Source organism: Salvelinus alpinus, chromosome 36 (genome assembly GCF_045679555.1).
Source record: "Salvelinus alpinus chromosome 36, SLU_Salpinus.1, whole genome shotgun sequence".
Lineage (NCBI taxonomy): Eukaryota > Metazoa > Chordata > Actinopteri > Salmoniformes > Salmonidae > Salvelinus > Salvelinus alpinus.
In genome coordinates this window covers 16,463,745-16,477,832 of record NC_092121.1, presented here as the reverse complement: position 1 = coordinate 16,477,832, position 14,088 = coordinate 16,463,745, and the positions used below count along the sequence as shown (strand labels likewise).

Sequence of the window (14,088 nt, the reverse complement as noted above, 5' to 3'; positions counted from 1 at the left end):
CTAGTCAGCAGCCAGAGTAATTGCTTCCCTTTGCCAGAGCCAAACTCTCAGGAGGCTGTCAGACACAAAATGGCCCCTGCAATCAAACGGTTTTCAGCTGAATTATGTCTGCCTCTAAATTATAAGATTTTTTTGTGATTGCACAGCAGACGGGAATATTGTCAACACATTGCCTTTTTAAAGGGAGATGGACAGCCTCTGTGGGAGAGGAAATGTAATTGCAGGGGGAGACAGGGAGAGCAGTTCTCTAAATGACATGGTATAAGCAGAGGTAGAGATAATGATAGCTTAAAGATAAGATGTTATCCACCTCAAAATTCAATGTAACTTATTTTTATACTATCAAACTAGTTGAGTTTGTTGAATAGTTTAATTTTACCCAGATCTGGTCCATACAGCACAACATGTGTGTCAATAATGTGCATTCTGCACACAAAATCTTGTTAACATATTAACCTGATTGCACAATTTCCAGGCTAAGTTGTATAGATCTATGTAGATGAAGGATGACAGTGTTTGTGTGGTTGATTTAGATGCTTTGCTGTGTGGTCTTCTGAATGTGTTCGTGCTCACAGCTGTTCTAGCGGGGCTTTGCGATAACAGCAGAAAGGCTTAGACTGCTACTGTATAAATAGTGTGAATAAACAGACACAAACAGTCAACACACACACACACACACACCTGCAAATAAAAGCTATCGATTTTGCTTTTGTTTGCTCAACTGATTTAGTCGGAATTGCAAACGGGTGGAAACAGGCACGGTAGAATGTTTCTGCAGTAGATTTGATAACGAGCAGAGAGTCTTTGTCAGCCGTCACTGCTTTAGACTAGAGCTTCATCAGTCAATTGTATAAAGGCTTACAAAAACAAAAGGGGTCTTCACTCAAGAGTGGATTCAATTCTCTTTGCCTGCACCTCACTCAAGAATACATAGCACTAGTCAAGCCACTTGTATGGAGGTATCCTGTGTGTGCATCCAAACAGCACCCCAACACAAGCCTTGTACACTTCACCTGACTGAAATTAATCTGATTGCAGTGTGGGCCTGCATAGTAACCCAAAGACCTACAGTAAAATCATACCCTGTGTCTGGCATTCAAATAACTCAACTTGGACAGTTTGCATTTTTGTCGGGTAGTGTCATGTTTTACTATTGGAAATGAACACGTCAGGTTTATTTCAAGCATGACTGCTCCTAAATGGGGTGATTTGCCCCCACTGTGGTCTACTGTGGCAAACTTTTGTGTGTGTGTGTGTGTGTGTATATAGAGGGATTTGCTCTGTATTTTATTAAGGACAGATACACTGTAGCAAAGTCAGCATGGTCAATCTAATACACCCCCACAAGGGAAGTGAAGGAGTTGCGAGATATTCTCTCACCTTGAAAAGCTAGAGAAGTAATTTAACCTCACCATGGCTCAAGCAGTGGCATACCTACCTTCCCTGGGGGCAACAGTAGATTTAACTTCTTGGAACTATAGGGGGTGCTGTTCCGCATTAGCATATTTGGGTCTCCAAATTAAACTGCCTCGTGCTAAATTCTTGATCGTACAATATGCATATTATTGTTATTATTGGATAGAAAACACCTTCTAGTTTCTATAGAAGTTGGAATTTTGTCTCTGAGTGGTACAGAACAATATCTACAGCACTTTTCATGACAGGGGTCAGATTTCAGAAATTTTTACCCCTGATCTGGAGTCTGTTTTTAAGGCGACAGTGAATGCTATGAAGAAACCGACACTGCCTACGTCTTCCTCTGGGTGTCTGTACGTCATCACGTTTTGAATGGAGTCTATTGCACAATCCCAGCCCATATAACACCACAAAACGTGGGAGGACCTCTCTCTCTTCTCCGCGCGCCACAAGCAAGATGGACATCGGACCTGCCTCATTCCAAATCGTTGTTTAACTAGTTATATTTCTCCGGTCATGTTTTCAGTCGTTATAGTTGTTAAAAACATCATAATGTAGTTAATTTGAACCGTTTTATAGCAATTTATATCCGTTTAGTGCGATTTTGAGGAATTTCTTTGTCGTGCACTTTTTAGCTTTGGAAACGTTTCGGGGTGTCGGTCGTTGGTGGTGGACATTTCGAAGGACAGAGGACATCTATCGACCAAAAGACGTTTATAACATAGAAAGGATACATTGCCCAAGAATCTGATGGAAGAACAGCTCAAAGTAAGCAATATTTAATATGATAAATCGTTGTTCTGTCGAAATATTTTAAACGCATATTTCGCCATTTTGTTTGGTATAGCTTCACTTGGCGAACCCTGTATTGAAAAGTAAGGATAATTTAAAAAATGTAAATCAGCGGTTGCATTAAGAACTAATTTGTCTTTCGATTCCTGTCAACCCTGTATTTTTTAGTCAAGTATATGATTAGCTTTCGATTAAACTAGATCACTCTGAAAGCTGACGTTCCTCATTTTGAGGCTTGAGTTGTGACTATTTCCATTGTATAACCACGGTTTTGTATGGCTAAATATGCACCTTTTCGAACAAACTGTATATGTATGTTGTAAAATGATGTTACAGGAGTGTCATCGGAAGAATTCTGAGAAGGTTAGTGAAAAAATTAATATATTTTGGCGGTGATTACGTTATAGCGCTCTTTGGCTGGAATCGATGCTCTGGTAACGTTTTCACATGTGGTATGCTAACTTATCGATTTATTGTGTTTTCGCTGTAAAACGCTTAGAAAATCTGAAATATTGTCTGGAATCACAAGATCTGGGTCTTTCCATTGCTATGCTTTGTCTATTTTTATGAAATGTTTTATGATGAGTAAATTGGTCATACACGTTGCTCTATCTAGTAATTCTAGTCGATTTGTGATGGTCGGTGCAATTGTAAACTGTGATTTCTACCTGAAATATGCACTTTTTTCTAACAACACCTATCCTATACCATAAATATGTTATCAGACTGTCATCTGATGAGTTTTTTTCTTGGTTTGTGGCTATCAATATCTTAGATTAGCCGAATTGGTGATAGCACCTGAAGTAGTAAGAAACTGATGGAGTTAGAAAAGTGGTGTATTTTGCTAACGTGTTTAGCTAATAGATTTACATATTTTGTCTTCCCTGTAAAACATTTTAAAAATCTGAAATGGTGGCTTTATTCACAAGATCTGTATCTTTCATCTGGTGTCTTGGACTTGTGATTTAATGATATTTAGATGCTACTATTTACTTGTGAAGCTATGCTAGCTATGCTAATCAGTGTGGGGGGGGTGGGGGGTGCTACCGGATCCGGGTTTCTGAGGCAGTAGAGGTTAACAATTTACAGCTTTCTATTCTATATTATATTATGACACATGTAGTGTATCTGACAGCAACACACTGTTCTAAATACTGTGGCTTCACCTGTGTATAGTGCCTTGTGTCATGTAAAATCTTCCCTGCGTGAAAAAGTTCCCAATCGTTCTGATTGTGACGTCATGTTGTAAAATTCCATTCAGCGTGAAAATGTTCCCCGTTTAAGAATTAAAAGGCTGAGCTCGTTCGGATGTCTCTCTAACACACCCATGACACCTTGCAGCAGTTCAGACAGGTGGAACTCATCTAACCCACTGAAAAGTGGCATTTATAACCTGGAATATCACATTTAATTTAATTGTATTAGTCACATGCTTCGTAAACAACAGGTGTGGACAACAGTGAAATGCTTACCTTCCCAACAACGCAGAAAGAAAATAGTGAAATAATAGAAAAGTAAAAACACGTAATAAAAAATACACAATGAGTGACAACTTGGCTATATACACAGTACCAGTACCGAGTCGATGTGCAGGGGTACGAGGTAATTGAGGTAGATATTTAAATAGAACTAGGAATAAAAAACAGACAAACAGTAGCAGAAGCATATGTGATAAGTCAAAGTTCAATGCAGATAGTTAAATAGTTAACCAGATTGCTACCCAGACTAACTATTTAGTAGTCTTATGACTTGGGGGTAGAAGCTATTCAGGGTCCTGTTATTTCCAAACTTGGTGCATTAGCACAGCTTGCAGTGCGGTAGCAGAGAGAACAGTCTATGACTGAGATGTTTTGAGTCTTTGGCAATTTTTAGGGCTTTCCACTGACACCGCCTGGTATAGTGGTCATGGATGGCAGCTAGCTCGGGTCCAGTGATGTACTGGCCTGTAAGCACTACCCTCTGTAGCGCCTTATAGTCGGGTGCCAAGCAGTTGCAATACCAAGTGGTGATGCAGCCAGTCAAGATGCTCTCAATGGTGCAGCTCTAGAACTTTCTAAGGATCTGAGGACCCATGCCAAATCTTTTCAGCCTCCTGGGGGGGAAGAGGTATTGTCGTGCCCTCATCACGACTGGGTTGGTGTGTGTGAACAAGGATACATCCATAGCTATGTGGACACCGAGGAACTTGAAGTTCTCCCCTACAAGCCCCGTTGATGTGAATGGAGGGCCCCTACACGGCCCTCCATTTCCTGTAGTCAACAATAAGCTGCTTTGTCTTGCTGACATTGAGGGAGAGGTTGTTCTCCTGGCACCACACTGCCAAGTCTCTGACCTCCTCCCTATAGGTTCTCATCGTTGTCAGTGATCAGGCCTACCACCGTTGTGTCACCAAAAACATAATGATGGTGTTGGAGTCGTGTGCAGCCACACAGTCGTGGGTGAACAGAGAGTACAGGAGTGGACTAAGCATGCATCCCTGAGGGGCCTCCGTGTTGAGGGTCAGCGTGGTGGATGTGTTGTTGCTTACCCTCACCGCCTGGGGAGGCCTGTCAGGAAGTCCAGGATCCAGTTGCAGAGAGAGGTGTTCAATCCCATGGTCCTTAGCAATGAGCTTAGAGGGCACTTTGGTCTTGAATGCTAAGCTGTAGTCAATGAACAGCATTCTCACATAGGTGTTCCTCTTGCACAGGTGGGAAAGGGCAGTGTGGAGTGCAATAGAGATTCCGTCATCTGTGGATCTGTTGGGGCGTTATGCAAATTAGAGTAGATCCAAGGTGTCTGGGATGATGGTGTTGATGTGAGCCATGACCAGCCAAGCATTTCATGGCTACAGATAAGAGTGCTAAGGGCGATAGTCATTTAGACAGGTTACCTTGGGGTTCTTGGGCACAGGTATGGTGGTCTGCTTGTAACATGTATGTATTACAGACTGGGTCAGAGAGTGTCAGTGAAAATGTCAGTGAAGACACTTGCCAACTGGTCAGCACCTGCTCTGAGTATGCATCCTGGTAATCAATTTGGCCCTGCGGCCTTGTGAATGTTAACCTGTTTAAAAGGTCTTACTCACATTGGCTACGGAGAGAGTGATCACACAGTCGTCCGGAACAGCTGGTGCTCTCATGCATGGTTCAGTGTTACTTGCCTCGAAGCAAGCATAGGCATTTAGCTCGTCTGGTAGGCTCGTGTCACAGAGCAGCGGGCTGGGTTTCCCTTTGTACTCCGTTCTAGTTTGCAAGCCCTGCCACATCCAACAAGCATCAGAGCCTATTCGATCTGTTGTAATTGACGCATTTCCTGTTTGATGGTTCATCGGAGGGCGTAGCGGGATTTCTCATAAGAGTCCAGATTAGTGTCCTGGTCCTTGAAAGCGGCAGCTCTAGCTTTTAGCTCATTGTGGATATTGCCTTTAATCCCTCTTCTGGTTGGGATATGTCTACGTACATATGGTCACTGTGGGGACGTCGTTGTGCACTTATTAATGAAGCCGGTGACTGATGTGGTAAACTTCTCAATGCCATCGGATAAATCCCGGAACATATTCTAGTCTGTGCTAGCAAAACAGTCCTGTAGCTTAGCAGCCGCTTCACCGACCACTTCCGTATTGAGCGCATCACTGGTACTTCCTGTTTGAGTTTTTATTTAAAGCATGAATCAGGAGGATTGAGTTATGGTCAGATTAGCCAAATGGGGGGGAGGGAGAGCTTTGTATGTGTTTCTGTGTGTGGAGTAAAGGTGATGTAGAGTTTTTTTGCTTCTAGTTGCACAAGTGACATGCTGGTAGAAATGAGGTAAGAGGGATATCAGTTTTCCTGCATTAAAATCACTGGCCACTAGGAGCACCGTTTCTGGATGAGCATTGTCTTGTTTGCTTATGTCCCTATACAGCTTGTTAAGTGTGGTCTTAATGCCAGCATTGGTTTGATGTGGTAAATAGACAGCTACGAAAAATATAGGTGAAAACTCTTGCTAAATAGAGCTTACAGCTTATCATGAGGTATTCTTACTCAGGCGAGCAGAATCCTTAATATTACAGATCGCCAACTGTTGTTAACGAAGAGACACGCGCCTCCCCCTTTCAGCTTACCCAACACTCCTGCCGATGCCTAGAAAAAACAGCTAGATGTATATTGTCCATGTCCTAGTTCAGCCACAACTCAGAGAAAGACCGTATATTACAGTTCTTCAGGTCCCGTTGATAGTATAGTCTCGAACGGAACTCATCCAGTTTGTTCTCCAATAGAACAGAGGTACTGTATTTATTAGAACGTATAAAACAATGATTTAAGGGATAGATCAGATAAAAGATGTGGTGTGATAATGTGAGAACAAATGTTTAATAATTACAAAGTGCATTATGTGACTCCATGAGGCAGTATTGAACACAAATGCACTAAATCTGCTGTGTTCAGAGCTTTAATTGGATATATGCAAATCCCTGCAAACTTGGAGAGAACAGGGGGATTACATTTGCAGTTATGCAGCTGAAAATGAGCAGCAGTTGAATAAAAAGCAACACATGCACGCACGTGCACACGAACAAACACACACACACCGAGTCTGACGCACACACTAGAGGAAAGACATCTGGGGCGGACTGTCCTGCTGTGAGTTCAGCAGGAGTGGGAGAGAGTAGGTGAAGAAAGGAGGAGGGAGGGAGAGAGAAGGAGCGGAAGAAGAGAGGAGGGAGGATGGATTGGCACCCCATAAGAAAAGAACCAGCTACATGCACCAGGCCATCTTGGTGTATCCCACTGAGTGGACTGGCCACCTGCACCGTGCTGCCAGATATCAAAGAGAGAACCTTATACTGTAGCTGAGCAGAAGTCTATCTCACAGAGAGGAGGAAGTCAGACGGTGAGGAGAATTGGCCGTGGCAGATGCCGTGCCACATTCACAGGAAGGAGGCCGGGGTGGGGCCATGGGGTGCAGAGGGCTCAGTGTGGAAGAAAAGAAACGGGCAGAGAGAGGGTAGTGGCAGCGTGGAGACCTGCTTGGCAGAGCAGAGCCAGGCATAGTAATGAGCCAGTTGAGAGAGTTGGGCATAAGAGACTGAGACGCTGCCTCCGTCAACAACAAAAGCACAGCTTCCTCTTAATGTGGAACACCCACTTGTTATGCTATTTCCGCACTTTTATTCACTGATTGCTTATTGTTCGTGTTGAATGTCGATTGCCCACTTTTTGGCTCTGTACAGTCAGTCCTGTGAGTCAAAACCTCAATGTGGAGAAGATTGAGTGGAGCTAGCAGGCACCTCTGCAGCTACTGTGAACTGTGTTTGGGATCTCCTGCTCCATGTCTACTGCAGGATATATACAGTATATAACGGGTGTTCATATTTGGTCCTATTTTTCAAAATACAGGGTGTGTCCAATTAAATGTCACAATGTTCAAGTGGAACAAATCAAAGAGCAATGTTACAATGTAAACTCAACAAAAAAAAGAAATGTCCTCTCACTGTCAACTGCGTTCATTTTCAGCAAACTTAACATGTGTAAATATTTTTATGAACATAACAAGATTCAACAACTGAGACATAAACTGAACAAGTTCTACAGACATGTGACTACCAGAAATGGAATATTGTGTCCCTGAACAAAGGGGGGGTCAAAATCATAAGTAACAGTCAGTATCTGGTGTGGCCACCAGCTGCATTATTAAGAACTGCAGCGCATCTCCTCCTCATGGACTGCACCAAATTTGTCAGTTCTTGCTGTGAGATGTTACCCCACTCTTCCACCAAGGCACCTGCAAGTTCCCAGACATTTCTGGGGGGAATGGCCCTAGCCCTCACCCTCCGATCCAACAGGTCCCAGACGTGCTCAATGGGATTGAGATCCGGGCTCTTTGCTGGCCATGGTAGAACACTGATATTCCTGTCTTGCAGGAAATCACGTACAGGACGAGCAGTATGGCTGGTGGCATTGTCATGCTGGAGGGTCATGACAGGATGAGCCTGCAGGAAGCGTACCACATGAGGGAGGAGGATATCTTCCCTGTAACACACATCGTTGAGATTGCCTGAAATGACAACAAGCTCAGTCTGATGATGCTGTGCCAGACCATGACAGACCCTCCACCTCCAAATCAATCCCGCTCCAGAGTACAGGCCTCGGTGTAATGCCTCCTTGCAGCATGCCTAAGGCGCGTTCACGCAGATGAGCAGGGACCCTGGGCATCTTTCTTTTGGTGTTTTTCAGAGTCAGTAGAAAGGCCTCTTTAGTGTCCTATGTTTTCATAACTGTGACCTTAATTGCCTCCCGTCTGTATGCTGTTAGTGTCTTAACGACCGTTCCACAGGTGCATGTTGATTAATTCTTTATGGTTCATTGAACAAGCATGGGAAACAGTGTTTAAACCCTTTACAATTAATATCTGTGAAGTTATTTGGATTTATACGAATTATCTTTGAAAGACAGGGTCCTGAAAAAGGGACGTTTCTTTTTTTGCCGAGTTTACAATACAGCATATAGTAGAGGAAACTAGCAGCGATTGCAAAATCTTGCATCCATATGTTGTTTACTGTAGTGATTCAAACTGGATGAAAACTGACATGCAACACTGTCAATAACGCACCATGCAGTCCTTTGGTCTCAATCTCATTTAGGCATCACGCTACGACTCTTGGATGAAGTTGAATCCCTCTCGCTACAGCTAAATCATGTCACATGATTCTATCATGTTATCGTGCCGTGACCCAAATGCTTTGATCACTGCAAGCGATAAAAATCTGCTCTCAACTCTGATTCTGTAAAAGTGCTGCGCACTGCTACATATTGTAAACACACAGCAGTCTATTTTTAACAGGGCTGCTTTAGTTTGCCTTTTCAAAGCCGAGAAACAAAAGCACATCGTTGGAAAGGCTGGAGGGTGAGAGAGCGCAGTAGCACTTGCAGGCACACACAGCAGCCCCCATTCTGGAAGCCTAATGGGGGCCTAAATCAGCCTAAAAGGGTGATTTGATAGGGGTAAAACGACAGGGAGAGTTATGTTTCTTAGTGCCTCCTTCCCATACACATAGTGGCTGTGCTCTTGTCGATGCTATCGCTGATTCCAGATCAGTTTTAACCCACTCGTTATTTATTGCACGGTTCTATGATGCTTCTGATTGGACTCGTGCTGAGGGTTCAAATGATGGATGTTCCTCATATTGTGGAATCACCCCCTCCCTCGCTCTCCTACTGGTCTCAGAGGGTGGAGGACAGAGTCTGTGTGGGTGGAGACAGACAGAGCTGCTGTAGCAGGGGAGTTCTCAGTATTCTCCTGGCCCTGTAGACACTACAGAGCCAACCAGCCAGCTCTGTCAGGCTGTTATCCCCTCCCTCTCTCCTCCTCCTCAGGTGTTGATAAGCCATGCTCTGGTGCTGGCTAATTACTCACGTCGCACAGGGAGGAACAGGGGGGAGATCCCCTAGAGGAAGGGACAGCTGTCTGAAACTGCTCGGCTAACCGCCGACGTGCACCTTTTAGCACATGTGATGCTGTTCCCGACAAATATCATGTCACAACCACTGAGGCTCCCCCTTCAATTGACCTCACCTCCCTTGACAGACTGGAGCCTCATCACTTCCTCCCATCCCCACTCTCAGCCTAGTGACTCATCTGCCCGTCAAGGCAACACAGCAGAGGAAGAGGGTGACCAATAATGGGATGTTTCCATTTTTTAAATGTTAGTCATTTAGCAGACGCTCTTATCCAGAGTGACTTACAGTGGTGAGGGCATACAGTATATTTTCAGACTTTTTTTCTCCATACTGTGACATAGAAAAACACACTGCACCGTCCCCAACTACTACCACAACTTGACCAACCGCAACAGAAAAATGGGCTTACATTAATCATGAAAATTTACAGATGAAACAGTCCTTGGAGAATGTCTTTACAAGCTGTTTTTCTGTGTGAAGGCGGACTTGATGAATCTGGCTGCATGCAGAGGAGCGTCCTCCTCTCTGTCCAAAATATCACTAAAAATATACCAAAGTAGCTTAGTTAAGCATCTGCAAGCGACGTGAGCCAGAAGCTTATACCGAGAAAAAAGACTCTCAGCTAAAGTAGCGAGTGGAACGGAGACGTCTGAATAAAAAAAGATTGTATGAAAAAAAGGGAGCCCGAGAACTAGTCCATAAAGCTGGCAGGGGAAGTGACAAATGAGAAATAATTACAACCACTCAAGCAAACTGCTTGGTTTCATCCAAACCACCAGGTACTGTAGCTACTACTAATCTATATCTAACTTCGAGTGGTAGTAGCTACAGTATCTGGTGGTTTGGATGAAATCAAGCAACCCATGATCTGCAAAACAACAATATCAACCATGGTCCTCTCGTAACAGCCGCTGCAGACCATGGGATATTAGGATGACATGTTTCCCAGGCTGAGTGGGGGAGACAGGAGGATGACATGTTTCCCAGGCTGAGTGGGGGAGACAGGAGGATGACATGTTTCCCAGGCTGAGTGGGGGAGACAGGAGGATGACATGTTTCCCAGGCTGAGTGGGGGAGATAGGAGGATGACATGTTTCCCAGGCTGAGTGGGGGAGACAGGAGGATGACATGTTTCCCAGGCTGAGTGGGGGAGATAGGAGGATGACATGTTTCCCAGGCTGAGTGGGGGAGACAGGAGGATGACATGTTTCCCAGGCTGAGTGGGGGAGACAGGAGGATGACATGTTTCCCAGGCTGAGTGGGGGAGACAGGAGGATGACATGTTTCCCAGGCTGAGTGGGGGAGATAGGAGGATGACATGTTTCCCAGGCTGAGTGGGGGAGATAGGAGGATGAAATCTAAATAGATACAACCCCGGGGGAATCTGTGGGAACGCAACCCATATAGCAATCTGTCAACTTAATAGTGAGTGAGTGAGTGAGTGAGTGAGTGAGTGAGTGAGTGAGTGAGTGAGTGAGTGAGTGAGTGAGTGAGTGAGTGAGTGAGTGAGTGAGTGAGTGAGTGAGTGAGTGAGTGAGTGAGTGAGTGAGTGAGTGAGAGTGTGAGAGAGAGAGAGAAATGTCCGATTTTCCTATTCATTAATGGTCCTGGAAAGGAATTTATTGGACATTCAGCATCTCTTTTATTGGCCAATTTGAGAAGATGGGATCATAAAAAGAGTGGGAAATGTACTGCGGCTCTTTTCTCTGTGAGAAAAAGGGGGAAATGGTCTGTCTGATAAATCCAATAGGCTCCAATTTCAACCTTCTATTATATTTTCTCTAAGGCTGCACATTCCATTTCCTGACAAATAGAGAGCTGCATGGGCCTTACAGTAGACCATCACATATACCAATAAACAAACACACTAGAACACATGAACACTCAAACACACACACACACACAGAGCATTTCAACCTGTGGAAACAGAGCCTAACTTGGCTTTAGCACAGCTCCAATTTGTTTCTGATTGACAATTACTGTCAGCCTCATGCGGTTTCATCAACATTCACAAGACACATTCCCTGTGGTGACTGAATGCAGTAATTCAATACTCCATGACACCAATTAGTGAGGTAAATAATAGCGTGGGCAGAAGAGGCAGAATCCCATCCGCTCTCACTGATCTCCAGTCTACCCTTATCAAAGCCGCTTTCTTCAAAACTCCAATTTGAGATCACAGGGAAGCTCTAAGTCATCAGTGCAGCTCTAACTCTGACGCTTCCCCACAGTGAGGAATATGTGTTCAATAACAGAAGCCACACCATATGCTGCTGCCTGTCCAATTTCTCTCAGCCTCACGTCTGCACTGGCAGGAATCGACAATATCCGATATCTCCAGTCCGACTTAAACACTGCAATTTTGACCAGGCCGGGTGAAACTGGGAAAGGGTAAAAGATAAAAGGAGAGGCAGGGACTGGGTCCTCCAAGACGTTTATGGCATTTGCTCCCAGATTGAACCATCTGCTCTCTTAACTCCAGCAGTCACACCTGGCCGATTTGAAAATCAATAGCGTTATCTTTTCAGATGGATAAATAAAGCCTTGGTTAGACCGGATGTTGCTCTGTGGCCCAGCCAGCCACTGCTATCAGTCTGGGATCAGTGAGCTGGGAGAAGAACACATAAACGCTGTCTGTCTGGGGTGAGTGAGCTGGGAGAGGAACACAAACACTGTCTGTCTGGCTGGAACTCCAGTCCACAGGGAGACAGGAGGCTTATCAGGGTGAGACCAAATGTAACCAAACACACTGTGTGGGAATGAACCCTGAGATGGGCTGCCTTATACATGGTTACACATCACCTAAAAAGGTAAGACGGTATAAATAGAGATGTGTTTATAAGATATGTATGACATGAGTGCCAGAGAAATAAGCTTGTTTGTTCATCCAAATGTGTGTGCAAAAAACATCTCAAAGTGGGAAAAATATCATGATGTCACAACAAGTCACATGACTCTCAATGAATATATGTCACAGGACTAGAGCATTCATGAGGGGATTAAGAATTGGCAGAACAGTTAGAATGGCCACAGTACGGTTCTCCCTGGAGCTATCCATGGTGCTGAAAAAGTCCTCTCTCATGCATGACTTTATATACTCTGAGCCAGAGGAAGAAGTTATGAACCACTAGACTCAGTCTGAATACTGTGATAGGTCCCATCCTTACATATAGATATAGACATAGATAGAACATGACATCATCTGACTCACCCCTGCAGCTCCTTGAGCGAGACAGAGATCTTGAGGTTGTGTCCCAGGACGTGCAGGGCTGTGAGGATGTCGGCCCACTGGACCATCTCCCCCAGAGGACCTCCCTTCAGGACCTTGGGGCTGAACACGTCCCCTGACTCCTCTGTCAGGAAGCCTACGTGCACCAGGATCTGAGGAAAAAAACAGAGGGTTGAGGGGTTGGAACCATAGGCTTGAACCGTTTCCAGTCTCATTCTGATGAGCTCCCAACTAATAGGACTGATCCATGGTTCTTATCCATAGCTATCTCTATTAGCTTCATTCATGTCTGTACATCTCAGATCACCCCAAACCACTGGTCTTGGAATAGAGATGAATGGAGATAAGAGAGATGAATTGCAACAAACTGAATATGTATGCTAAAAGACAGGAAGAGTAGTAATGCAAGCCATGAAACATTCGTTCCCAAGCAAATCTTGGAAAACACCATTTCTGAATCTGGAATCTGAATAGTGATTGACCTGCTGAAGATAATTAATATGCCTAATGGTACAAGACTGTTTTAATTGCTGATGGGAGAGGATGGGACTTCCAGCTTGTTAACTGTGTAATGAAATCAGACTGTGTGATTTCTCAGCAGATGGCAGCCTTTAATTCTTCCCCAGTTACTTTTGACTCACAAAAGTTTCTCATCTTACTTCTAAAGAGTAAAGTAACTAACCACTCTGGGGTTCGTGCTCCAAACTAGTTTTACCATTCTCACTAAAGACGGGAGAAAACGAAGGACACAGTGAAGGCAGCCAACACAGACCCATTGAATATTGCACAATGCAGGGAAATTGCTAGAGGACAAGATGACTGCACAGTGCACACAATACAAAGAGGGAAATCGATGACAATCAATTGCGATTTATTGCTCTGCTTTCGTTAAGAGTGGACGCAACAGATGTCATCACAAATGCCTCGCCATGACCAGGCAGAAGTACCTCAACAGGCCCCCTGCATCTATGATGCCAGTGAATCCTCATGTCACTGCAGTGCCAGGGTACTCATGCCAGCCACACAATACTTGTCACATCACCATAAACTACATGAAATAATTCATTTTCAAATGACTACAAAAGGAATTGGAAGTTTATAAAAGTGTTCTACAGCAATTTTGCCTTTATGAAAGTACAGTTTAGTGCAATGTAGAGAGAAAAAGACAGAAAAATCAAGGTTGCAGACAGAGAGGAGAGAGACAGGTGGGGTAGACGGCTGCTGTCTAGT

At 44.2% G+C, this 14,088-nt stretch overlaps 1 protein-coding gene across 1 annotated transcript in view; it reads right to left on the bottom strand.

Moving 5' to 3' along the window:
* Positions 1–14,088, bottom strand: part of LOC139565036 (alpha-1,6-mannosylglycoprotein 6-beta-N-acetylglucosaminyltransferase B-like) — an 88,495-nt gene that overhangs the window by 33,181 nt on the left and 41,226 nt on the right. Inside the window, exon 8 of the mRNA XM_071385043.1 lies at positions 12,841–13,010. Within this exon, the coding sequence (XP_071241144.1) occupies positions 12,841–13,010 (170 nt within the window). The remainder of the gene's footprint in view (positions 1–12,840; positions 13,011–14,088) is intronic.